We start from the raw sequence: 26,596 nt of genomic DNA, 5'->3' as shown, positions 1-26,596 counted from the left end.
GTTGTTTCATCTAGAATACATACACACGTGGGTTTCGGGGTATATCGTAGGATATAGCTGACCCACGTTCCGAGCTCCCTTGGCGAGACGGACTTTTCGACAGTATGATATTTATTGACCATTCTTTTCAAAAGAAGAAAAAAAGGAAAAGTTATGGCGAGGGCTCTTGTCTGTGAACTGTGAGATGTCATGTTGTTGCAGTTGCTTGGCTTCTCGATTCAAGCATATTAGTAATGTTTGTCTCTACACCAAAAACCCCCATGGGATCCCTGTTTCTCTGGAGATCTAGGGGAAGAAGAATTCTTGCGGTCATTCTTGTCATTGCAATGATGGACGTTCATAGGGAAAGTCGGAAGAATGTGCTGCCTGGCAGTACATGAGATAGTCCGGAGAATATCAACATGGCATATCGGGTGCTGCTGGCACACGGCACTCGCAGAGGAGGCCTTCATCGTGGATCAGGCGGTGTTGCTGTCTCTGCGGCCAGGACTCCCTCTCCCTGAAGAGCTTGTAGTTCGGCCAGGCAAATCCCTCGGCCGAGATGACTCAGACGCAGCCTTCCAATCCCCAGCGCGTCATTCCCAGTCCCGCTTGATCTTAGGCTCGCTTCATTACCCAGGACTTTGAGTCGCTTGCTAGTGATTCCATGGGCTGTCTTCTCATTCTTCTCGTTGTCCAGGTACTTGCATACGATTGTTTAGGCTACAACTTGTGAGTCATTCTTAAATAAAATCAGCAAGGGAGATGAGCACCCTTGGTTTCCTTCGCGTTTTGTTCTAGAATCTGCGTGAAAGCGTAGAACTCAAACGTGGACAAATCGGCGGGCTGGGTAGGGCTTTGATGATGATATCTTGTCGCGTCAAACCCGCTTCCTCAATTCTGGCTCGGGTCACTTGAGGACAGGTTGCCTCTCAGCAGGAGAACTTTGCCGTCAACATACGGGGAAGTACAAACGTTACGCCCTTCATGGGTGTTCAACAAGCCGTTGGTTGTATTGAAGTCGGATATCCACTCAATCTGACTATGGCATTGTTATGAGAAAATATTGGGATTGATCTTGGGTGCCTATATCAACATCTTTGATCGCAACGCAAGATTGCTAAGATCAAGCCCACCAGGCCTTCGTCATGAGACCGTACATGTTAGGCACTGCGAAGATAGAAAGAACAGGAGATGCATACGAAGCCGGTCCATAACTGGAGCCTGGATATGGAATACGTCGAGGTCCCTTCTTCTGCCGGCAGGTCTCGGTGGTTATGGTTCTGTGGAGGATGATGCGCCACCCGTCCATTTTGATTGCTGTAACTGAACACAAGGCAAACTTCTTTCTCGCAATTGACGAAGTTCGCTCTTAGCACGAGGGCGTTCGAGGGGTGTTTCTATGCACACAAATGTTCACTTATAGGTAGAATCGTTGACAAAAACTCTCAACTCGATTCAACAATACTCCACGACAAGTAACCGACAAATTCACAATTCAAAAGTGATACCTCACACCACTAGACGCCGACAAAGTTCCAAGCCCTCACTCACTACATCAGACTTCTAGAGAAGTTCACAGCTCGTCACCTTCTACGTGCGGCTCCCAATCTATCAATAACATAGTTCGCACTAGCCAAAGACATGACAATGTCACGCGGAAAGTGTATGTGACGGCATGCCAAGTACGGTAAGTTCGGCACAGAGGAGACCATCGGGCTGACTCGTTAGCATCGGCCGTGTTGACGGTGATACGGAAGGGTTGAAGTCATTGGGGGTTCGTGCGTATACGTGCATATATTTCGGATGGTGGTGGGTTGCACTCTCTTCGGACATATTTGGCGGCCACGGGCATGTGGGAGGAAGGAGGCGGACCATAGTCGGTGGCGCCGCAGACGCAGGGGGTTGAAGGTTACGTCGTTTTTCTTATCCTTTGACGACTGGCTATCCTGAAGTAATGGAGATGATTGACTTGTTTAACATGTGTCTGGCGGAGGAAGCACCGCGAGTCCGTCATTATGAGGAAGAGTATGTGCAGAGGAGCCCAGTCGACAACGCTCTCAATGCCGACGGAAGAAGGTACAACCACCTCGACGGACAACGACAGCACAAAGCCTCACATCCCATAATTCATCAAAATACAACGTCCCTCTTCTTCCACATCATCCTCGAGATCGTCATCCAATCTACCCGAACCATCCATCTCGTCAATCTCCCGTCGTCGTTGGTTATGCGGGGGGTGGAGGTGGCCCAGATCGTTTATATCTCACGCACCGACGACAGGGCCCTCCGCCCGCTTCCATTGGCCAGGCTCCTCATCGCGAACCCGCTTAGGTTTACTTGGCACGTTTACCCCAGACGCCGTTCGTTCTATTTCGAGCGCCTATCAGTTTACATCTTGCCAACGACCTCTTGGGTTTTGTTTTTGATTCGTTTAGCTGGGCTTTGGGGGCTTGTGGAAATAGATTGGTGGCTTCTTGGCTTTCTAGACTGTTCACGTCAACGTCGTCGCAAGTAGATGTACTCTAGAGTGGCCCAAATGGACCGGAGATTGTGTATATATGCACTCTTCTCCGCCGTGAAGAATCCGTGTGGACAACTCATGAGCACACTCGACTTGGACAGACTCGCTCATGGCTCACATTGCATCGAATCTCACACATTTTCACAGCACGGCGCGTGGGAACGCAAGGTATAGAAACAGGATTGACTTCCAGGGCAAGTTCCCCCCTTCTTACAGAACAGAGATAATCAACACTAAAAATCTATATATGATGTCCACACACAAAAAAGGGGTCTGAGAGAGGTAGGTTGGGAGAGAGGAAGAGACAAGTGGCCGTCACACAAAACAGACTTTCGCTCGAATATCTCCGTCCAGGTTTCGTTCCATACGTCAAGAGTCGTAGCCGTGTCCCTCGGATTAGGGACTGGCTCAGAGGATGCCAAAAAGGGGGGAGAAGGTTTGATTTCTTTTTGCCTGTCCACGTTGTCTAAGAAGGCGGGTTGAACATTAAGACCAATCAATGGCCGCGGGCGCGGAGCGGTAAGGCGATATCAATCTTCCCCATCCGAAAAAGACAGAAAAAAAAGGGGGTCGCGTTTTTGCTCTGCTTCCCAGTTTCCACAGCAAAAAAGTCGTCCAAGGAGAGACAAGAAATTCGGTTCCGATTCATTTGGCCTGCGGCTGTGCCCCAAAGGCAAAAGAAGGGGGACCCATGGAAGGCGTCCCTTAGAATCCACGGTAGCCTGCCTTCTCATCGATATGGCGATAGCGCTCGCGCTCCTTGCGGTCCTTGAGGAGCATGGCAGTGCAGACGACGAGGAGGGCGTCGATGCCCACCATACCGAACACGGCGGTGAAAATGTTGTCGACGAAGACATTGGCGAAACTCGTGATCGGGGCGGCGCAGCCCTTCTGGAGTGCGGCGGCGGCAGGGCTAGGGCACTGAACATCGGTGATGAAGGCAGGAGAAGTGCTATTGAAGTATCCACAGCATTGAAACTGGCCGGTGTTAGTCCTGTTCTTTCTATACAGCCTACGAGCAAACTTACAGCAGTCTGCATGAGTTCTTGAACACTAGGGTCGGCGGCAATCCAGAGCTTGCCAAAGTCGGCCTTGGTGGTGAGGGTCGTGACCCAAAGGTAGGTTCCGAGGACCAAACTGAAGAGGCCGCAGAAGGTGACGAGGTAGCCCGAGAGCTTGAGCCATCCGCGGGCAGTAGTGATCATACCCGGGATGGTCATGAGGAAGGTAACGAAGATGAAGACGGCGTTGACGACACCAGCTGTTTATTGTTAGTCCTTCATGTTCCCACGATACCCCCATAGCCGAACCATCGCATTGGCGCTCGAGTACGTACCGGTCAGAGGGAATTGCTTCGTGAGCAACTTGGTGGCAGCCTCGACGCCCTCTTTCGGTGCTTCGTTTACGGTGTTTTGGTTGATGAGGGAGTAACCGAGGAGAATGGCTCCGGTGATGACGAAGACTGCGTCGGCGGCCACGTAGGCCAGTAGCACCTTGTTCGCCATGGCGGGTTGCTGTCGTGATAATGAGCAGCCACGAGACCCGAGAGAGAGTTGTCGCCCGGAGAGACTTGGCTGCCCCTCAACCGTTCCAGATAATCCTCCTCTTAGATTGTCCTCCTCTTTCGAATAGATTTAAGATTTTTCGAGATTTTTTGGTTGACGACCGGCGTCTTTGTTTACGGACTCAAAAATCGTTTGCGGGTTCGTCGGGGTCGGTGTCGTGGGTAAGGACTGTCTTCGACCAGCAAAAATACACGGAACCTCCACGACCCAGCGGGGGACGATCGCAACGGTAAAATAAAAAGGTATAGAAAGAGAGAAGGTGACGAACCGAAGGTATCGCCAAAGAAGTGAATAAGGTCGGATTGAACGATTGTACAAGAAAATGAGTATGGCCAAAGGTCGCTCTCCAAAAAGAACCCGGCTTCGCGTAGGACTGGGAGGAGGAGAAGGGGAGCGAAGGAGTAGAGGCGCAACTGGAAGTCTGAGGAGGTGGAACGGGAGAGCGGCCGGTATCCACAGTGCTGTCTCGGACGAGACTGAGACCTGAGAGACTTGAGCTGGCCAGGGAGACCCCAGAGGAGAATCGCCAGATTCTTGGTGGCAGGAGAGGGGCCCGTATCGAGAAGGGAAGTCAAGAGAGTGGACGAGAGCCAGTGAGTGGGCGACCAGGGGTGGGCGGCTCTTGGGTTGTCTTGGTGGTGGTCTTGGTCAATGGTGGCAGCGTCCGGTGGGTTACGTATTGGGGCGCGGCGGCAGGGACCCCTCTCGACTTTTCGGTGGCTCGAACAGCAGATGGGAGAATGAGAAACGCACCAGAAACAGCTGGGGACCAGCCCACCGGTGTCACACTGTGTCTGGCGCACTGGAAATGGAGGGAAAGGGGTGAGAGGGATAGTGCGAAAAGAGATGGCCAGAGGCGGAGGACGGACTGTGGACGAGGAAAGGGAGGTCGTGATGATTCGAATTCCCTGACGAGACGTGTTTCAGGGCCGAGGGGCGCCCTCATGCAGGCGGTACGGGCACGCGCCAGTGCAAGAGCCGTGCAGCCACCGATCCGGCGCTTGTAGCCAATCAGGGCGCTCAAAATGTCCAAGAGTCGCCTGATTGGGGTGGTCGTCCGTTTGGCCCCGTTGCTTAGGGCTGCTGCTGGCTGGCTTGGGCCTGCCGCAAGGAACCCGCTGACCTAAGGCCAGCTCAGGGAGTAGAAGTCACTTTACAGTTTAAATCAGCAGAAGTGATACATACATCCTTCCGAACCCAAGCAGTGCCTTATGTAAGGTCTTCTTCCCACTTCACGTGGTAAAGCATGGCTGATGCCTGCTACACCGGGGCTTACTTCAGCGGGAGCGACGATTACAAGGGAACCAAACGCGAACTGCACTGCTGAGTCTGAACGGACGACGGACTTACATCATCGTCTCTGGAGCAAAAGAGAAACAGGAGACGACCAGCCAGCAGAGCCTCCTCCCTCGCTCCTCGAAGCCGTGGACCCTTAGCACGTCGAATATGCGCTGCACGGCATTACGGCACTTGCAGAGGAGCCGTACGCGACATCAGCCAGCGAGACATGTCGCAACCGCTCGCCAAAATACCACTCTACACGCGCGTCCATTCTACCTCCCTGCCTTTCACCGGCCAATTCTTTCCCTTCACACTTCACAAAACCACGGCTTCCTCCGAGCTCTAGCGCCCGGTGCCTCCCTCTCGTACGAATGAACCCGGAGCAACTCTACAGGTTGAGGCGAGGTTGTTAATTGATTTGCCCCTCATGGCACCATCTCGCCCAACCATGTCGCTGTTCTTCAGCGGCGGTGGCACGACGTTACCGCCCGCCTACGTCCAATTTCCATACTCTTGGCTCCCCTGGCGAACCATGCTTAAAATGCTGGACACTTGCTGCAGGCCGTCTCCACTACCTTACTCTGATCAAGGTGTGTGCCGGAGATGGGCGACTAAAAAAGGCGCTGTGGGCTCAGCCTGTGGGCTGCGGTTGCGGTGGTGCTCGGGAACGACGCCAGGGATCAGGGCCGTTAGTGCCATCTCGGGCCCTCTTCTCTTTTTCTGCTGTCTCTCTTCATTTCTTGCGTCCGCTGCCGCGACTGCGCCGCTGAAGGTCCAGAGCGCCTCATCATGAGGACTGTGATTTTCGCGAATTGCTTCCAGGTTTGTTTGGACGCCCAGACCTGTCATTCTCGCTTCTCGCTTCTGCTCCTTGCAGCTCATCGCGTTGTCATCTCCTCGCAGCCGCAGGAAACCCCAAGTGGGCATTAAATGCACAGCCGTTGACGCGCCTGAAGGCCCTGCATCATGTTTCGCCCAACTTGCGCTCCCGTTCCCGTTCCGTTGCGTGTGTCGATTCATGGGATCATGAGAAACGAGCGCGCGAGCCTCAGGAAACACCCAACTCCACCGGCAACTCAATGCCGTGCGCGGATAGGGCTACATTGCATCTTACGGCTCGTCTTCGTCGACTCTTGGTCTGTGACTGTTCCCACGTCTGACGATTTCATGGCTCGCTACCAAGATCGACTGCTGATTATTGAGGGGCAACTCGTTTCGATGTGCACTGTTTTTCCTGGCGCTGCACAATTGCACGCTGTCTGCTCAGTCCTCACAAACACGACCAGGCCGACTCAGTGAAACAGCGAGGTCTGATATCACTCACATGCTCGGGAGAGACTGTCAACGAGTTGTGCTTGCTTTCAGTTGAGATTTTCATCGTACGCTAAAATGGACGACGAGACGCTCCTTTCGACCATCGAGTCACTAAAAAAGCCACCCAACGACCCAACGGCGTCAGACGCTGACACGCAAAAAGGAATGGGCCCTAACCAGGGATCGAACCTGGGACCTCTCCCAGATTGAATCGTCGAAACGATAACCCTAAGGGAGAATCATACCGCTAGACCATCAGGGCTGATTTGATTAAAGCAAGTTCATTGCTTGTTGAGGACAGCAGCTCGAAAATTCACTCATGGAGGGCGCGTGTGGTGTGGTGCGGTGGGTTCGCACGACTAAGGGCAACAAGATGCGACAGGGATGGCCCCGAAGGACGGAATATCGGAACGGCCTGAGACAACTGCAACGGCTCCAAGGGAATGAGCAACCCGCTTCTGCCCGTTCACCACCCTGCGCCACGTTCTGGCATGTCGGAGAATTGTCGATCATCTCGGTCTACTATCGAACTTCATGGCCGCGCTCGCTTCCCTGCCCCAGCTGCTCCTATCTATCGGCATTTGCGCCCCCAACAAGTGCGCGCCCACGCTAGCAGTACGGCAGCGAAGTATCAGAACAGCTCCCAGGGATGAATTTCTGGCCCGCCTTCGGCCGGTCAGCTTCGAAAAGCTGTGCCGAAGGGTCTAGGATCCGGTCGATGATGTGGATAGTACCCTTTTTCATTCATTGGTCAGTCAGGCCGTGAGAAGTGACAGCAGACAGCGCGTACCTTGGTGACCCTCGAGTCCCCCTCTGTGACTGTTGCTACGTCGTTCAGCCACAACGTGCCGTCTTTGATCTGGGCCCCGATGTACAGATACGACCCGGCCTGTATCCGCGACGCTGTCTCGTTGAAGACGCCAATGTTGAGTTGCGTGTTGGGGATGTAGTGGTGCTGTATGAGATTGCCGAGCCACCATTTGCCCTTGGGTGTCGGTGTGAAACTATTGAAGTACTGCCCGGTGTGCTTCGCAAAGGCCTCATTGGAAGGGGCGAAGAAGGTGAACTCCCACGTGGGGGTTGTGTCGAACGCCTCAAGGAAGCCTGCCGTTCGTCAGCTTCATTCCCTGGGTAGCCACGATGTACTCTCAGAGGTCTTGTTACCTGCTGATCCATTCAAGACTTTGGCCAGTTCAGCCAAGTCACTTCTAGAATTGACAAAGTCCAAGAGTGTAATCACTCCGTCAGCTTTCGCGGGCACATAAGTACCGTCTGGCTTCGGAGCATACGACAGCGGCCGTCTATCAGAAGAGCCCGCAGCACAGACAGGCCCAAAGATTATAAAGCCTAAGACCGTAGACAACTTCATGACGAGATTTCTTGAAGGCAAAGCATCCCAGCCCGGGGTGAAGGTTAGACGGAGATTCCTACTTATGTTTTTGTATTCTTGTAGTCCCCCATTATTGAGAGAACGTTAGGCACATGAAAACCGGAGCACAGTCTCCCGGGCCGGCGCCGAGCCCCGGCAATCATCCCGGAGTTGCGGGGTACAGCTCTACCCCGACATCCCCCGCAGATCATCGGCGAATCGGGACAGCCCGCATCGGAGGATTCACCGGACGATTCTGGGGAGTGACGAGTCCGCTATGTGCCATATTTCTTGATATTTGTGATTATATGCTGGTATATAAATGTGAATATCAAGATGTGCTGGCGGATATTGGGTATTGGGTCTGTCCAATCTTGGCCCTGTCGCCGGCACCATGATTTTCTTGCTCTGTCTTCTCGCCACATCTGCTGCTCCTACCCTGGGAGCTCCTGGGGGCATGGAATCACGGCCGCAGATGGGTAAGCCCACAGCGCAACACACGAGCAGCATGGCATACTGATGTTGCAATAGGATGGAACTCCTGGAACACATTCAAGGCAAACATCAACCAGTCCATCATCGAAACCACCGCCAAAGCTCTGGTTGACACGGGGCTTGCAGCAGCAGGCTACAAGTACCTGATCATGGACGAAGGCTGGCAAGCCGACGAACGTGCCACGGACGGGCGCCAAGAGTTCAACTCCACGCGTTTCCCGTCAGGAGGCTCAGCCCTCGTCAACCACATCCACGACATGGGCCTCAAAGTCGGGATATACAGGTGCCTGCGCTCCACCCTTTCTTCATCACATTAGGCATATTAACTGACATCTTGCCTCCACAGCGATTCCGGAATCTTCACCTGCGGCTTCGCTCCCGGAAGCTGGGGCTACGAGGACCTCGACGCCCAGACCTACGCGGACTGGGGCACCGATTACCTCAAGTACGACAACTGCGGCGGCTTCCACGCCGGGACGCACACGCAGCAGGAGCGCTTCCAGACCATGTCCAACGCCCTCCGCAACACCGGCCGCGACATCTTCTACTCGCTGTGCCAGTGGGGACACCAATTCCCGTGGTACTGGGCCGACCAAGTTGGCGCGGGTTCGTACCGCATGTCCGGGGACATTTACGCCTCGTTCGCGCAGGACAAGGCCGGCGCCTGCCCGACCGCGTACTGCCTGAACACGGGATATGCGGGGGTGAGTGTGCTGACGATGATCCGGAAGATGAGAGAGATCTCGCCGTTTCAGGAGAAGGGGCGGATGTCGTGGGCGGATATGGACATGCTTGAGGTTGGCGTTGGGAACGTCATGAGCGAGGTCGAGGAGCAGACGCACTTTTCGTTCTGGGCGGCGTTGAAGTCGCCGCTCATTATTGGTGCTGATGTCACCAAGATTCGAGAGCAATCGTTGAAGGTTCTTCTGAACCGAGACATTATTGCCATATCTCAGGACCAGAGGGGCGAGGCGGTGAAGTATTTGCCGGACTTGTCGACAGAGGGTAAGGTGCAAGTCTGGGCAGGGCCTGTCGACACTGGAAAGTATAGACACGTGGTGCTAGCGTTGAACTATGGGAATGAGCTGGTAGATATCAATGTGCCGCTTGATGGCATTGGGCTGGAGAAAGTGTGTACTGACAGGGTGAAGGTCAGGGAGGTTTGGGCGGCGGAGGATGTGGAAGTTTTGGAGGGCAAAGTTTTGTTAAAGAACGTGGCGGTTGGGCAGACCAAGGTGCTCCTGCTATCTTGTTGATTTCAAAGGTTTGACTATGGGAGATCTTTGTTTATTGCATCGATTTCAGCGCTTGAGTATCGTGGTACAACTTTGCATGGACTCGTTTTGATACGGCTCTACTCTTAGGATATCAGGCGTTGAGCCCGAAATGGCGCGAAGTATGGTACAAGAAATTCACAAAAGAAGCCGGCAAAAAGGTCTAGAAATAAACTTCAAACACAAGATCTCGAGGATCCAATGATAAAGTCTACGGTTGACTGTAAGATCAGCATGGCTATCTTCGCAGCTACCTATAATGTCTCGAATTAGAATCTACGAAGAAACGCCAAATCACTTTCAAAGCAAACGACGTGTTCGATGTTTCACGCCATCAGAAATGTATCCGTCAACTATGAAGAACAGAGGACTGCTGTTTGGTTCTTTCTTTTCTCACCACTTCATATTTAATCCTTCCCACAAAAGGAACCTACACGTTCATTCCAGTACATGCTTCCTTCCTCAAGAGCCTAGGTTATGTCTAACAACCACACCAGAATACTCAGTCGAGCACTATCCGCTCATCATTCAAAGGTTTCCTGTCGCGTTTTAACGTGGGGGATCCGAATTGCGGAAAGATGATGCTAGATGGAATACGGTATGGCTTCCACCGACCGGAGCCGGGGCATATACCGGAGCATTCTCCGACGGCGCCGATGAACACACTACCCTGGCACATTATCATCACTGACGATCGTTCTGATGGCCCGACGGCCCGAAATCTCTACCGAGAGCAAAATAGTAGTCTTGGCATGCTCTACAGAGGGCAACAAGGCAAGTCGCGCCTAAGTGGGCGCTTTCTCGTGACTAAGTCCGTTTTGGAGGAGCGCCTACTTGAAAGGCTTGCCCCAAACATGAGAGTCTTCTGAGGTTCGAAAAAGTCCAGCTTGGCCAAATCTTCGGTCGAAGATTTCCTTCACGTTACGTGGTGGACTTGGCCCCTTTCAATTTGATACCCAAGACTATGGCGCCCGACGCAGGTACAACTACTGGCGTCAAGAGAGGCTGTACTGGCTCTGACTCGACGGCGAACGGGACTGCTTCGGTAAGATAAGAAAATTCGTCTGGATACAATTGGCAGGACTTACATGCCAGATCAGACACAGAAGCGCAACAAGGTCTACCACGAGCATGCAGAAGAGGCAGACGGTCTAACGACTCCTCCTCTGTCAACGAACAGCAGCGAGATACCCTTGTCGTACATGCTCTTTTCTCCAAAAGCAGCCGCCAAAATATGGGGTGTTGCCCAGCAGAGCTTTTCCTCAGTAAGCAGATGCAACCGCCCTCCGCAGGCAAGAAGTGGCAGGCTGACAGACCATTCCAAGCCCGCACCGCCAACTTTGTTTCCGGAGTACACCAAGCCAGGTGGCACGAAGTACGTCTATAGGGAGCTGGACTTTTGGACGTCGGGATTCTTCCCAGGATGTCTTTACCTCCTTCTAGAGCGACGACGGAAGCACATCCATCTGCTGAGGCACCTGGGACAGTCTGACGGACAAGAACCCCACCAGATGCATCTGGAGTAAGATTGCAATTCCTAAAAAAAAAACAATACTTCCTCTGACCTAGACTACAGGTTCGCCTGTTCATGGTGGACGGAAAACCTCCATCCCAACGCACATCTCACAACGACCCATGACCTCGGTTTCATGATATTTCCATGGGCTCGCCCGGCGTGGGAGCTGAACCATGACCGACGGGCGTTCGAGTCCGCAATCATGGCCGCGAAGTCTCTCTATAGTCGATACGACGACACTGTCGGATCGATTCGGTCCTGGGACGTCTGCGTTACCAAGCGTTACAAGTTTCTGGATCCAAGCAAGGACTTTCTTGTCATCATCGTAAGGGATCCCCGGCACATCCGGTCATCATCAGGAGTACTAATTACCCCTCCAGGATAACATGATGAACCTCGACATGGTCTTCTGGGCTGCTGCCCAGCTCGGAGATCAGGACATGTACAATGCAGCCGTCAAGCATGCCGAAACGACCCGGACCCATCACATCCGCGAAGACTTCTCGACGTTTCACGTGGTGAATTTCGAACAGAAGACCGGCGTGCCGAAGGAGAAGATCACCAACCAAGGCTACTCCGACACGTCCTCCTGGTCGAGAGGCCAGGCGTGGGCCATTGCTGGTTTTGCGCAGACTTACGGCTGGACTCGTGACGTCTCCTTCCTCGAGACTGCGATTTCTTGCGCGGAGTACTTCATCGCCCAGCTTCCATCCACTTGGATCCCTCCGTGGGATTTCACGGCCCCGAAGGACGAGACACAGCCTCCGGATGTCAGTGCCGCGATGATCACTGCCTACGGCATGCTATTGATCCATGAAGCCTTGACGTCTCTGGGAAGAGAGTCGGCGTACCTCAAGCATGCTTTCAGGCTCATCCGAGCGACATGTACTACTCACATGAATGGTGGCGGCCAATATCTAAAGTTGAAGAGGACGATTGACACTGTTGAGCATGGGACTGTGGAGGAAGAGGTCGGCTGGGACGTGGACGGGGAAGGTGAGCCTGAAACGATCTTGAACGGCGCGACCATCAACAACTACGAATTCGCACCGAGAAGATGGGCGAACCACGGGCTGGTGTACGCCGACTATTTCTTTTTGCTGGCAGGGAACAAGCTTCTCGAGATGGGGGTTCCAGAATTATTTGAGGAGCGTGCTTGAGAATACAGAGCAGGGGCCTACATTGAATAGACTGATCATCTGTGTTTACTTTCCACATGAAATTATACTACATTAGGGGCAATCAAGTCTCCTCGCAGTGAATGAAGGGGTTTGTTGCATCTTACTCCTTCTCGGCTGCCCCAGAAAACATGCTTACCCGTTGGTTCGGCAGGAAAGAGTAGTCCAGATAAGTGTTGAGGTCCTCAAATTCTCCAACCATATTTGGTCCTCCATTATGCACATTCGATATCCCCATATCGTAGTGATCGTAACCGCCCAAATTAGGTTGCAGGTTCGCCGGCACAGGTGATGGCATTGCTGTAGGCCCTCGGCTGGGGTTCTGAGCATGGAAAGCCAGAGGGAGCGGGGGGAAGGCCAGGGAAATGCTGTCAGGAGATGCTTCTTGGTCGAAATCCACGCCTGAAGCGCCGAAGCCGCCCACGTACGCACCGTCCGGATTCGGAGAGAAGCCGTTGTTAGGACGACCTGCGCCGGGGCGGACGGCACCGGGTGTCCTGACATTATTACCGGACAGCGGAGAGGACGTTTCGTGCCTGTCGTCTGAGTATACGGCCTGCCTGATGTCCAACATGCCATGGCCTTGTTGACGAGCTTGGACTAGCCTCCCTGCAAACTTTGAAGCCAAATTCTCCGACGTGTCGCCAGGGCCATTCCACCTACTTGCGATCGTCCGCAAGCTCCCCACCAGCGAGTCAAAGCCACCTGGCAGCGTCACGCTGTAGTACAGTGAATGCGCTAGGAACATGCGTCCGCAGATGAAGAGACAGAAAGCGAACTGAGGACTGACAACATGTTGCGAGTCCTGCAGAAACTTCTCGGCTATGATTGCGACTTCTGTAGCAGCTGCGAGGCATGTTTCTGAACTAGAGGCGGATGGTAATCGGATGCGGGTGGATTGCCATTCCGGCAAGGGGTAGGCGATGCCCTGGTGGAGGAGAACAACAGCAGTATTGTGCGTTACGTGAGCCAAGGACAGATTGGGGTCCATAATCCCGTCGTTGTTCAGGACGCACGCTTCTCGCCATTGTTCTGGCAGGAATATCTTCCATCTGCTAGTGTTAGAAACAGCCGTACTTTGACGCATTGAGCCAGACTTACTGCACTAGACGCAAGTCAAGCTGTTTGAACTTCATCAACCAGACCTGTATCTCATGGGACTTTGAGACATCGATCGCTTGCTGGAGGAAGAATGACGTGACCAGACTGAGGCTTTCAGTGGCCTCTATGCAGTATGCAAACCCTCCCAGCGAGTCTTGGGCCGCTTCTTCTGGTCTCGCGGACGGGAGTGTTCCAGTGGCACCGCTTGACTGATCAGCGACACCGAAATACGGAGTCGGTGTCTGAAGCGGGTTGCCGGCCTCCCAGAGGGCACCTTCGCACGGAAGGCGTCTCTTGACATCTGCACTGGTCAATGAGAAGTTCCATCCAGTGGCGATGCTGCAAAACCGATCCATTAGGAAGATGTTCCAGAACACTCGCCGCCTCTCTTCTCTTTCGCTCCAAAATCGACAGGGTTTCAGGAACTCCATTCTCTTTATGAGACGTTTCGAAGCCGGTGGCTGGTCTTCGTCTTCCACGCTGAGTTGCAGTTGCTCCACAGTTCTTGTCATGCTCCCAACGATTGACTGCAATGTTAGCTTTGTGACGGGGAAAATGGCAAATTTTCTTACCCATGCAGAGGGACCTCGACCGCTTCCAATCTGTCAAACCGCTGTCAGATCGTGTGACGTATTCAGGGTGAGCTGATGGACCAACAGTATCAAACGCAATAATCGTCAACGCCTGTAAATTTTCCACGGAGAAAGATTCCATGCTGTTCAAGATAACAAATTGCCGACATCGTTTTGCGTACCGAGTCTTTTCCTCAGGAGAACCAAGACGGGCATCCTGGGAGAATCTCGCGCAGAGGCTCACAATAGCATGGAATATCGTACTCAGTTGCGTTCGTTGTTCGGGATCCAGCATCCGCTCGCGAAATTGGCGGACATGAAGCATCGGGATCCAGGGGTGGATGTTCGCAAAGTAAATCTCAACAAGATTATCCACGAGGTCCGCCTCAGGGAGCAAAGAATCGTCAACAACGGAGTCGAGCTTGGCATTGGCGCGTGTATTTCCTTTGGGCGCTGTCGTCTGTGTTTCCGGATTCTTGGGGCGCCAAGCGGCCAGAGTTGCCATTGCGGGCTCCCCACCTTCAGCAAGGGTTGCGAGGGTGTTCTTCAGAGAAGCAGCCGTTTCATTGAGAGACGTGTTTGATGACTCCTCTTGACTAGGACTGGACGAGTTGGGATGGGTCGCGGTGCTCAAGGCATTGAATACTTGCTGCCACAGGACTCCTTGGCCTAGAAACATGTTCTCGAGAGTTGCTGTGAAACGTCAGTCATGAAGTCAGGGCTTTGACGATTGGTCGGAAATGCTGATGGATGCTCACCGACTCGCTGGCTGAGATTCTCGACTGCCCCGGTTCGCAGTCCTGGCTTGGACCTCCTGTCGTCGTACACGCACTCGACATCTGGGATCTGATATTAGAGAGTTGCTCCCGGATCCTAGACGACATGAACCAACTGTATCGCACGCAGGCAGAGCAGGGTTGTCGTCTGGAACAGCGCGCTTTCTTTTTCCGACACGATTGACAGCTGAAATTTCTCGTGAGCCAAATTACAAGCGTACCGGAGCTCGTTGCGCGAGAAATTCTTACGCGGGACCTTCCGTGTCGCAGCCATTCGTATTCGAGTTTGTACGTCGCTTCTTGGACCGCGGTTGGCCATCTTCTTCACCGCCGGAGCGACCAGACATGGCCTCGTCATCGTCCTCGAACGCCATTGAGCCCAAGACCACGGAAATCACAAAGCACTCGAGGCTGGCAAATGGAGTTTGTAGGAGTCAACATTTTGATAATAAAGACGTGATCGGGCGAGCTATCCAAGTTCAGAAAAGGGTGCCGTTCGATCCAGGCTAAGTTGGGGATCGAAACTCGAACGTGGGGAAGATGTGCGGGGAATGCAGGCCTGTCACAAATAACATGCCACACTGATGGACCGCTGAGAGCAAGCCACAGCGGGTTGGACCCTTGCTACGCGTCCTGTGATTTCCGCTCGTGCACTCGCTGCAGCTGTGCCGATAGCCTACATGATAGCTTGCTTGAGCGGACGAACAAAAGTCCACGCAAAATTCTCCCACGAGGAATCTAACAAGAGTCTTTTTCTAAGAGGCAAAAGACCTGGCCAGAAATTTGAGTGAATAACAGCTAGTCTGCCCTGTTCCAGCGGGCCAGTAGCAAGACACAGCACGTCCGGGACACGAGAGGTTCTTCGACGTCTTCAGGTCAAGACCTCGGTTCAAGTGCTGCTTGCCATCAACCGCTCCAACCAGGAACCACCATCACAAACCACCAACCCAGAAACTTGTAGTCCAGGAAAAGATTCAACAGCCGAGGGGGCAGCAAACAATTTAGCGGCAGCCAGTTTCCATTCTGAAAGCTCTAAAGCCTGGGTAGCAGGTCCAATGCAAGGCAACACCCGAACGACGATCCGCCCACCTTCCACCAACCCCCGTCTCCGGGCACCGGGGTAGGTACCGGAGGCGTGCCCGAGCAGCCATTCCGCCCGCGTCCCACCCCCGGCATCACCATCAGCTCACCTGTCTAGCGCGAGGAGCTTCTCTGACTCCGCCGCTCCGGATTTGCAAAAGTTGGGGTCCCCAGGAAGTCTAGCATCGTCTGCATATAGGAGGCTCACTAACCAAGTCAAATCCGGGGTAAAAGGGGGCATGGAGACACACGACCCAGCCATTTCGACCTCTGATCACTAAAGATCTCACCGGATCCACAGAGCCCACCCACAAGACATCATGAAGCAAGGTTCATTGGCTCAGGGAGACAGCGCCATTACGCCTGTCTCTGAAGTTCCTGTCGAGCATCGAGAGGGCGACAAGGAGGTCAGCCTAGTGTATTCCGAAGGACACGACAACAACACCGCTAACAACATTTTGCTAGACCCATGAATACGCCGGTATGACGGCAACCTACGTCGATGAGAAGAAAAGCAGGGAGCTGTTCTGGATCATCAACCGTCGCATTCTAGCCTGTATGCTGGGCACCTACTTCTGCCAATCTCTCGATAAGGGCACTCTTGGCTTTGCGTCTGTGATGAACATCAGACAAGATGCCGGTCTCACGCACAACAACCAATTCAGGTGTGTACATCCTGCTAAGAAAGCCAAAGTCAAGTATTCTGACATTACCGCAGCTGGCTCGGCACCATCCTCTACATGGGCGTGTTGGTTGGAGAGTATCCGACCAACATGTTGCTGCAGAAGTTTCCGGTTGCCAAATATCTCTCCGTCAACGTCTTCTGCTGGGGCGTGGTCATTGCCTGCTCTGCCGCCGCCAAGAACTTTGCCGGTCTGATGGTTGTTCGGTTTCTGCTCGGAGTCTTTGAAAGCTGTGTCCAACCCGCCTTCATCATCATGTCCGTGGCTCTTGACTCCTGAAACTTTAGTTGGGTGTGCTAACATGTATCGCAGGACTTCGATGTGGGTAAGTTACTAACCTAGTTACCCCCTAAGCACCCAAGTTCAGCTAATCTAATTCGCATTTGATAGTACACCAAGAGAGAACAGTCCATTCTCACTTCGCTTTGGTACTGCATGACTGGTGTTCAGTTGATGGTATGTATCATATTATACTCTTATGGCTACTCGCATTCAAGCTCCTTAGGAATTGGACTTGATCGGGATATTTGCACACAAACACGATGCCCTTCAGGATTACGGAGTCAGCTAACACAACCACAGGTCGGTGGTCTCATCGCATACGGCGCGTCGCACTACAACGGCCACGACATCAAGTCATGGCAGCTGCTTTTCCTCGTCCTGGGCGCCGCAACCTGCGTCTGGGGCTTGTTCATCGGGTGGTGGCTCCCCGACTCACCCATGGCCGCGAAGTGCTTCGACGAGGACCAGAAGCGCCTGATGATCGAGCGTGTCCGCGCCAACGAGACCGGCATCCAGAACAAGACGTACAAGCGCTACCAAATGGTCGAGGCCGTGACCGACCCTGTGGTCTGGTGCTACGTGCTGCTCCAGGTCACTTCAACCTTGATCATCGGCGGGCTGGGCGTCTTCTCCAACTTGATCATCTCCTCGTTCGGCTTCACCTATCTCCAGACACAACTACTGAATATCGCTCAGGGAGCGGTCACAATCATCGTCATGCTCGGTAGCGCAACGCTGGCGACCTGGTCGAAACAGACTGCTTGGGTTATGCACGTAAGTCGGCGTCAACATATCATCTCCCCCCATCATGGCTTCTTGTACTAAGACCGCTTTCCACAGGCTTGGACAATGTGAGTCCCAGGTATCTCCCTTCAAGCAGAAAACTAACTTGCATCCAGCCCCGCTATCATTGGCACAGCGGTAATCTACAGCATCCCGCCCTCCGGGTCTAACCGCATCGGCCTCCTGATCGCCTTCTACTGCACCCAATTCTACCTCGCCGAGGGCAACCTCATCTTCTCTCTCATCTCCCGCAACATCGCCGGCCAGACCAAGAAATCCACCACCCTGGCCATGACGTTCATCGGCTGGGCCGCGGGCAACATGACGGCGCCCCAGATCTTCCAGGACAGCGACGCGCCGCGCTACCGCAAGGGCTTCACGGCCCATTTCTGCCTCTACGTCCTCTTCAACCTGTTCCTCGTTCTGATGCGGTTCCTGCTTGTCCGTCGCAACATGGTCAAGCGCACGGCTGCCGCTGCTGCTGCAGACCCGTCGAGCATGGCCGGCGAGGAGATTTCCGAGGATGGCAAGGCTGGTGTCAAGGGGCATGGGGGCGAGGACGAGAAGATTGAGCATTCGAACGCTTTTGCGGACTTGACGGATAAGGAGAACCCCGATTTCAGATATGACTTTTGAGGCGACTTGTCTCCAGCATTGGCAAGTAGGTGTCAACACACAGAGAGGGCTATTGGACAATGGTGAATGTTTCCGGGGCAGCATGTATGAAGAAGTGAAAGTATGTGGTTTCTTTCAACCATAACCCGCAGGTGGACTGAAAGAGGAAGACAACCATTCGGTCTGCGAGGATTAGCAAGTTTACTTCTATGCAGTATCAACTTCTCGTCCCAACAACGAGCATATTCCCCCACAATTGTCGGTTATATCAACCCTTGACAGTGTTAGAGTACGGGATCTATTGTCCATGCTTGGCTCCTCATCCTCAATTTGGTCTTCGTGGCCATTTGAACCCCAATATTGGTAGTTGCCATGAATGCCTTTGTAGGCAGCGAGCTGACCTTCCGTTGTCTTGCTCAACATTGAAGTGGGATTCTGTCTTCAAGATGACCCCTCGTCTATTAGCACGGCATCGTTCGTCTTTAGATTGTCTCTCAACTGCCTTTTGATGCTGTATTTTCTCAATTATCCCCGCCAACGCCATCATTGAGTTCTCGCCGATTACTTACCCTCGCCGCTGTCCTGCTCTCTTCTTTCCCTATGTCTAACAAACTTCCTTTCAGCGTTTCGCTCCGGAGCTCGTCTTTGCTTCAGACTGTGTTATCTCATTGCCTGTATACCATGCAAGACGAGACAACCTCGGAAAGTCGGCAACAGATGGTCAAAGACGCCTCAGCTGTCATCAACCAACACTGAGCCTGGAATGATATCAACGAACACATGCAACCAAGCACACCGTGAACGTGACGTTCGGCATGTGAAATAGACCGTAGCATATCACCTTCCCTACAAGAAGACGCTTGCCCAATTCAAGATGATTTCGCGAAGATATCATGCACTTCGTTTCCCAAACGCCAGACACCTGGGCCATTTGGAGTTAAAAGACATTGCAAAGTCATCAAACAGAACCTTGATACAGTGACAGGAACCACCGTCATTATAGACCGAGAGATTTGGCAGCTGCCATGCCAATGCTGTCATTTTTCAGCGCGACACCCTTATCAGCCGCCGAGGTTTCTCGGTCTCCTCCCCTACGAGAGGGCCGAGGCATGAAACTTGACGCAACATGCCAAACAGCCCACAGCAAATCACTAAAGAGAGTTCAGAACCAGAGACCTGGGACAACTCTGAATTGCTTGCTTTCCCAGTCAAACTCAAGCAATGACACCGCTGTCAGAGGGAAATTCAGGCAGGCTCGGGCGGGAGCCAGGGAGGGGGCTTCAGTGAGGAATGACGTTCTTGCGAGTGTGTGGTCTCTGCCTCTCCGCCGTCAACTCAATTTTCAGAGGTATTGAGACGAGAGAAAGTCTAGGGCAATAGCTGGCTGTACGACCTCCTTCGGAAACGTCCACGAAAGAGGCAACTCTCTCGCAATTGTCACGAGCCAGCTGGCGAAGAATGTCCCAAAGAGGTCAAAGGCGTTTGCGCGCCGGCGCGCACTTGATGGACTGTCACATTGGCCGGATGAAGACGGTTGAACACTGTCTGGAGGTTACGACACATGCTCGGACAAAGCTCTCCCTCGCTCAGGGACTCGGGCTGATACCGAAACCGAGACCCTAATCGGCATCATCTCTCTATGTTCCCAGCAATGCGCTGAAAGCCTAGGAAATTCTGCCATGAGATGAGGTTAGATTTCGAGTTTGAACGTGAAGCGAGAGACTCGCCACTGTGTGATTACATGCAAAGTGTTTGGAGGCATTCCGGCGAAGTGGCGACGTGCGACAATCGTTATTTTGGAAGACGTTAGCCGCATGAATAGGTCCGGGAGCGATAAACGTTTGTCAGCACCCGTCGTCTTCGGAGATGCTTTTTACATCCGTCAAAGGCGGAAGAGGCAGCCGAGCCAAGGCTTAGGATCTGTCGAGGAATCTTTAAGCAAGACCGGGGCTGCGGAGTGAGGTTGGACCCGGAGCTGTGGAGATGGCACCAGGCGGGGTGATACACGGGGCCAACAGCTGCAGCAACAGTGTCTGAACAGTTTGAGGTCGCCGACCCCTCGAATGAGCCGCTGTTCGAGAAGATGCATGCTTCTGCACAGTTCTCGCCAATCCGAATTCATCGATGGCGAGGGGTCCGTCTGGAAGTGAAGCGTTCGCGGGATTGACAGCTCAGGGGGCATCCTCTCTGGATCCCTCAGGAACCGCTAGCAGCACGGTCTTTTTGACGACAGTGCACATGCGACGCGTACTGGACTGGGCTAGTTGGCCATGCGATCGTCCCAGAAACGTATGGTTCAAGGCCATGGCCGTTGAACAAGGCAGCCCGCCAAGCTGGATTCGTTGTCCATAGAAAGCATAGCGTGATCGAACTCGGCCGATAGACTTGGACAACCGGGGCCGTGATTGTCGTGGAAGAGCGAGAATCGAATTATCGTTGACTACACGCGCCCATCGACTGTTTGAAAGACGCAGCTTCTCCTCAGTGGCGGCGACGCCTATCAGTCCTGCCGGTTTGCTAGTTGAAGCCCCCAAACCTGCCTGCAACATTCCCTTTTTGGGAGGTACTTCGCAGAAGTAATAGCCACACGGGCCTCGTCTCTTGAATGGGTTATGGCTTAATCTTCTGAGCTGAAGTCAGCGCAGTCAGCCGTGCCACATTCGCGGCGAGATGCTGCTTTTTTTAGTTGCTAAGATGACGTTCGTAAATGAAGACAGCTCCTACGTGACAGTAATGATAGGATTGATCCGGGCCGAGTTCGTATGATGATTCAAGACATCAGCAAAGGGACATAGCCCCTCGGAACTACGCTTCATAGGTCAAAGGTTGCGTGAAAACTTGCTCGCTGCAAGTGCGAATACCAAGCTAGAGCATGCAAGTTGACATGTGCGCGCACTGCAGGTGCCCGACAAGCAGGGCTGCCTATCTCAAGGACCGCAGAGCTCCCAAGATAGGCCTGAGAGCCGCTGAGATGGCGCATGGAAGGTGCGAAGAGGTTGATGATGAGATGCCACGTCTGCCACAGTTTGTTACCTGTTCTAGGCCTGGGTGCGTGTTGTGCCGTGGTGGTCTAGCCCCGAGCTGACAAGTGAGGCCATCCCTGGGGGATAATATGACAGTAGACACCAGACGGTCGTTGACGGGCTCAGATCCCACTAGATTGAGTTCATGCAGCTCGCTCAACTAGTAGCATGAGCCGGGTTCTGAGGAGAATTCGGCAAGCGCAAATCGACAACTCAGGGAACGAGATTGCGATGATTCCCGCGAAGCACTATCGAGTGCCGGGAGCTTACAGGCTGTGGCGTTGAGCGTGTCTGCGCGCCGAAGGAGTCTCTTTCTGCCGCGGGGATGGACGTAAGACATGGGTCACGTAGGCGGGCGCTGGTGCGTGAAGACGGAGAGGGTGTGAAGGCGGGAGAAGGCGCTGCGAGATGTGAGCTTTGAACCCAACCAGCGCCGTGTTCCACGCAAGCGAAACGGGCATGATAGCATCCCGCGAACGAATATTGCGTACATGCTTTTCGCATGCATGACCTAGGGAGAGACTGAATGTCGATAAATCGACGGATGTGCTGAGCTCGGGGTCGTCCAACGAAACGAAACGCAGAGTGAGTTGCAGTCCGAAGTTCACCGGGGACCTGCAAGGAAGCGGGCGGATGTGATGGACGGCGTCCTCCCGGGGAGTGGGGAGTAAAGATGGATGCGATGCCCTGGATGTTGGGTTGGCGGCAGCAAAGAAAAGGGCACTGTGAAGGTGCAAGGAGCTGCTGTGAGGTCTTGCAGGAACGTGCAGGCAGAGAGGAGCAGCGAGCAGGGTATATGGTGGTGAGTGAATCAGGCGCGAGGTGCTTCACCGGAATCTCTGACGCAGGACCCCTAGCTAGCCGCCCGGGGATATGGAGTCACGTGCACGGAAAAGGCCCGGTAAGACTGGGTTTGACTGGGGAAGGTGCAGGGAGACGCAGGGAAGGCGCGGTAACGGTAGGGTAGGTGCCGCAATACTACCTCTGTACATCCATCCTGCGGGCTGGTACTGGGCGTCGTACTGTATGCAGTACTCCTCCGGCCTGGGAGGAGGAGCTGGGAGGAGAAGGGCCCTGAGCCTTAAGGTATTTTTCCTTTCTTCCCTTAGGTTCCCTTCTCCTCCCAGGCTCCTAGGTAGGCTCCTCTCGATCGGCAACAGCTCGCCAGCTTTCCGGGACCTGGGATGGATCTGACATGGACTGACGGGACGCTGGTCGTTGTCGCTGTCGCCGACGCCGACTCCGACTTGCGCCTGAGGCCTGCAGCCTGCCGCATCCTACCCACGCGCTGCTCCCCAGCCCATCTCATCTCATCTTTGGATGTCTCGGGACATCTGGAGCGAAAGCACACTGTGAAGCTGTTGAGGGTGTTGAGGACATGCACAAGGGAGGAAGAAGAGAGGCAGTGAGCGAACGCACTGCCGCAACATGTTTCCAACGCCGCTGCAGAACGCTTCCTGTTCCAACGGTGGTCCTAACCTCAGCCCTCAGCTCGCCCGAGGGCAAGCAGGGTGATTCCATTAGCGACAGGGCATGGTCAGCGGTTGACCGCGGCCGGTACTGGGGAGACGAACGGACCACAGAGCAGACCTTGCCGCGACTTGACACCAAACGCGCAGACCGCAGGGCAGGGCAGGGCAGGTTCTTTGCGCGCCCGAAGTCCGAGTTCGTTTGATGGTTGATCGAGGCTGGACCGCATGCCCTCAATCTGTCTCCTTCTCAATCTCAGGTGGCTCGCGCGCTAGAGGAGAAATAGCGTGCTGCACATCCGGCCCTGGTCCCGGGAGATGGAGCGATATGGGGTCGTGGATAAGATTGATATTGATGTTGATGTTCATATGTCAGGTAGGTATGTGTAAGTGAGGCATCCGCAACCTATTAGCTTCCAGTTAACAAAGACGGTAACTGACGATTCGCAAAAGGTAATTAGCCCCCCTATGCGCCCGAGCAGCAGGTCAACAAGTCAGACGCTTGCCTGCCTGCCTGCTTGCTTGGCCTCCATGGACATGCTGCTTGCTGTGCTTGCTTGCCTTGCCGTGCGCACAATTCATTCTTTCGTTTACCCTGCCTTCTTTTGATTATCCTCGACTCGGGTTTTGCCTACGGCTAGCGGATCATGTACCCCGACAACCCTGCGAAGGACGCACACTGTGTGGGGTCTTCAACTCCTGCCTGATGTGGAATGGTCGGCTGTCCTTTTCTCGCTCTTGCCTCACAGCACTAGCACTGGCATTGGCACTGGCAGCTGTGGCAGCAGCCATCATCTCTCGAATATGCCTGCCATCGCGTGGTTCCAGACGCCGGGCGCCATCCACCTCATACGCAAGCCTGGCCCAACACAACATCATCGCCGTCCATCGCCATCGGTGCGCCGCCCGTCTGATGGATCTCGGCTGGGCCCTGGAGATAGATAGCCAGCCCACAGTCCGCTGGACGTTCACTCCGGAGCGGATGCTCACATACCCATGCAGTCGCAGTGTACCACAAGGTACGCCTGCACTTCTTGCCCGTCGTGGAGGCCTTCCCCTTCCTTCGGGGGCACCAGCCCACTGTTGCCTGCCCAGTCAGGTAGGTGACGGTACGTACCTTCCCTGCTCACCCCCTGTCCCGCAGCACGTTCGCGACTCCATGTCCCCCCATCCGTATCGCTTTCTTTCTCTTCCTGGACGGTTTGGACCAATCTCGGCCCCCTTGCTCCCCGCTTCGTTCCACCGTTCCACACCACACCTCATGGGCACTCTCAATCTCATTCCACCCAGCTCCGACCCGACAGCAGATCCAGCACCAGCACCCACCAGACGACAAAAGTCGCGGTTGGTTGCTCGTCGCGCGTCGCTCGTCGTCACTCTCCCGACCCTACGAACGAACGCTGGACCGCTGTTGGCTCTCGGACTCACTGAGCTCGGTCCAGTTTCCCTGCCCGCCCTGGGTACACGTACTTGACAGAGTACTCTTTGTGTCATCACTGATCAGGCCAAATGCCTCCACGCTTTCGACAGCACGCGCCGCCCAGGCCCAGCATGGCAAGCCCAGCAATGTCCCGGGTCCGTGGTCCTTCAAACGCTGTCCTGAAAGCTGTCAACGACAAATCGAGCAACGTCCAGATCTCTTATTCGGGTGCACAAAAGTCAAAATCGACACGCCTTACCTTGTCAGGCTTGACATCCCACCTTGTTTAGGCTTCATCTATCCCTTCCCGCCTCAGCCTCTTCAACCTCACACGAGCTTACCACAACCTCATGGGACTGTCGTTCTTTCTTCTCTGCCGTCCGCCAACCCCAGTTTGATAAGTCCCCAGTTGCTTCCGACACCCGGAGACGTTGCCAAACAAACCAAGGCTTCTCTGCCCAAACCTCCTGACCGGTTCACTTTCAACGGGCTGCTCTCCCACTCACCGGTGGCTGATCTCAGATCTCGCTTTCTTTTTCCTACCACTCTGCCGTGGTCCTTGGAAAACCCATTGCTTTTTCCAACTCCTCTCCACGTGCGGGCAAACGCCTGCCTTGTAATTTTACCTTTTCCACATATCCCACGTACCTGCGGACAGGTCCACCGTCCAAGGCACGCTCCGGCAACGTGTAATCGCGGAACTTGCCTCGACACTTGTTTCGACTGGCATTCTCAAGTCTGCAGCTTTCGCTCGACACGACGCACCGAACCGCACCTCCCGTCCTCGGGACGCACACTGCGGTTTTCCCGTCTTCGACAGAGTGCTGACCTGCACAAGTCAGAAAGCATCTGGCCCCCCAAGGGCTCAGGGCGCAAAGCGTATATTGCTTCCATCCAATCGAGGCTGATGCTCACCGCGCTGCGAGGAAACACCTCCGCGACCCGAAGCTTGCCTGCCCTGAGCCCTGACAGCTCCGTCTGCCCATCAAACATGTGCTCCTCCATGATCCGCCCCGAAGCTCCGAATCCTCTCCCAGCATCGACCCAGTCTACTCGATGCCGTTGAGCACTCAGGTTGGCCACTGAGTTGCATCCATCAGAGAATCCCTGGAGACCGGGCCCTCGACTCCACGCTCACGACATTTGCTCCGTGCCCGTGGCCGCTGTAATCACACGCTACCCATCCTTAGCCCGCCCTGGCTGCCCCCGCTCTGGGGCCACGTTCTCGACAGCACGTCCCATGTTGAGCACCAGCAGCCAGCGCCGACAGCGAGCACTGTGTGCTGTGCCGCAACGCGACGGCACCGACAGGCGACTCCCATCCCCCTTCCCCATCAAACCACCAACCAGACCCTGGTTCAACGACACTCCCATGCCCGCGCCGTGTCGTGTCGTTTGATTTCGGTCAGCGACGGCGTGGGGCATCTATCTCGACCGAGCGAACGAACGAACGAACATCGACCCGCCCACAGCCAGAGACACATCAAAGTCACCCCCTCCGAGCTGGGTCTGGCCAGCGCTATCGATTCTGCTCTCTTGGATCCCGCCGTCGAGGGACACACAAACTAATCCATTGCCAATTTCCGCCAATCACTGATTGGTCAGGTTGGCCCTGCAACTGCCACCTCTGCCAGATGGTGAGAGTCGTCTACATAGTGCCATAGTACGCTACGGCGCGGCATGATCGTGCGTCCAACGTCTTTGTGGCCCTTGTTCTGTCATTTTCTGATGCAGCTTGACATCGATAGTCTCTGCAAATCAATGGAGTAATGTGTGATAATGATTGCTGGGGTGAACATGTCATGCGCTTCTGAGCAGGCCATGATGCGCAGCGGGCCATCCGTCACTTCTCTCGGCCGATGCAACTCGCACTTTGGGTTGCTTGCGGACGTCGCTGAGCGTCAATCCTTCGCCAGCCAGCCTGTCGCGCCGCACGCTACGATGAGCAAATTGCCCCATGCGGATGACATGCCACAGCTGATTGAGGCAGGTTTCTAGGGCTCTGTGCCGAGTATGGGCGCAAATGAGCCTAATGGAACAAGAGCTCTCCAAACCAGGAAATCAGCTTCCTAGCGGCACCTGGGACTACCCCTACACCCTTTTCGAATCCCTCGAGTTATCAAGCAGACTGTTCACTGTCCAGATGCCAAACACCAACCAAACAGCGTCTCAGGGTTCCACGCACTCCCGTCTCCAGAATGCAGTGCAGGACACCGAGTACGTACCCGCACACTACTCATTAGAAGCGCTGCGATGCAATGCGCAATGCAAAGGTGTCCAACGAGCCGACGTCCAGG

The 26,596-nt window shown here is 54.2% G+C and overlaps 5 protein-coding genes across 5 annotated transcripts; 2 read left to right on the top strand and 3 right to left on the bottom strand.

The window, feature by feature from the left end:
• Positions 1 to 3,208: 3,208 nt before the first annotated feature.
• On the bottom strand, positions 3,209 to 4,008 carry GCG54_00009181 (uncharacterized protein; the record flags this gene model as incomplete). Its single annotated transcript, XM_045409130.1, has 3 exons — positions 3,209 to 3,481; positions 3,532 to 3,764; positions 3,840 to 4,008. 3 exons carry the CDS (start codon positions 4,006 to 4,008, stop codon positions 3,209 to 3,211), a joined length of 675 nt encoding a protein of 224 aa, XP_045256375.1.
• Positions 4,009 to 7,272: 3,264 nt separating this feature from the next.
• GCG54_00009180 (uncharacterized protein) lies at positions 7,273 to 8,032 on the bottom strand (the record flags this gene model as incomplete). The annotated part of the gene is made up of 3 exons (XM_045409129.1): positions 7,273 to 7,398; positions 7,454 to 7,767; positions 7,810 to 8,032. The coding sequence occupies 3 exons, from the start codon at positions 8,030 to 8,032 to the stop codon at positions 7,273 to 7,275; spliced, it is 663 nt and encodes a 220-aa protein (XP_045256374.1).
• A 394-nt stretch (positions 8,033 to 8,426) lies between these two features.
• Positions 8,427 to 12,477, top strand: GCG54_00009179 (Alpha-galactosidase mel1; the record flags this gene model as incomplete). The annotated part of the gene is made up of 8 exons (XM_045409128.1): positions 8,427 to 8,511; positions 8,564 to 8,810; positions 8,874 to 9,231; positions 9,283 to 9,532; positions 10,897 to 11,066; positions 11,127 to 11,323; positions 11,378 to 11,642; positions 11,698 to 12,477. The coding sequence occupies 8 exons, from the start codon at positions 8,427 to 8,429 to the stop codon at positions 12,475 to 12,477; spliced, it is 2,352 nt and encodes a 783-aa protein (XP_045256373.1).
• A 121-nt stretch (positions 12,478 to 12,598) lies between these two features.
• GCG54_00009178 (uncharacterized protein) lies at positions 12,599 to 15,318 on the bottom strand (the record flags this gene model as incomplete). Its single annotated transcript, XM_045409127.1, has 6 exons — positions 12,599 to 13,547; positions 13,597 to 14,123; positions 14,169 to 14,198; positions 14,227 to 14,861; positions 14,927 to 15,007; positions 15,237 to 15,318. 6 exons carry the CDS (start codon positions 15,316 to 15,318, stop codon positions 12,599 to 12,601), a joined length of 2,304 nt encoding a protein of 767 aa, XP_045256372.1.
• A 1,026-nt stretch (positions 15,319 to 16,344) lies between these two features.
• Positions 16,345 to 18,408, top strand: GCG54_00009177 (putative transporter; the record flags this gene model as incomplete). Its single annotated transcript, XM_045409126.1, has 8 exons — positions 16,345 to 16,431; positions 16,490 to 16,689; positions 16,743 to 16,964; positions 17,020 to 17,032; positions 17,098 to 17,163; positions 17,290 to 17,763; positions 17,830 to 17,840; positions 17,889 to 18,408. The coding sequence occupies 8 exons, from the start codon at positions 16,345 to 16,347 to the stop codon at positions 18,406 to 18,408; spliced, it is 1,593 nt and encodes a 530-aa protein (XP_045256371.1).
• Between the last annotated feature and the right edge of the window lie 8,188 nt (positions 18,409 to 26,596).

The sequence above is a fragment of the Colletotrichum gloeosporioides genome (genome assembly GCF_011800055.1).
Source record: "Colletotrichum gloeosporioides strain Lc1 chromosome Unknown consensus_117, whole genome shotgun sequence".
NCBI lineage: Eukaryota > Fungi > Ascomycota > Sordariomycetes > Glomerellales > Glomerellaceae > Colletotrichum > Colletotrichum gloeosporioides.
This window is presented reverse-complemented; position numbering and strand designations above follow the sequence as displayed.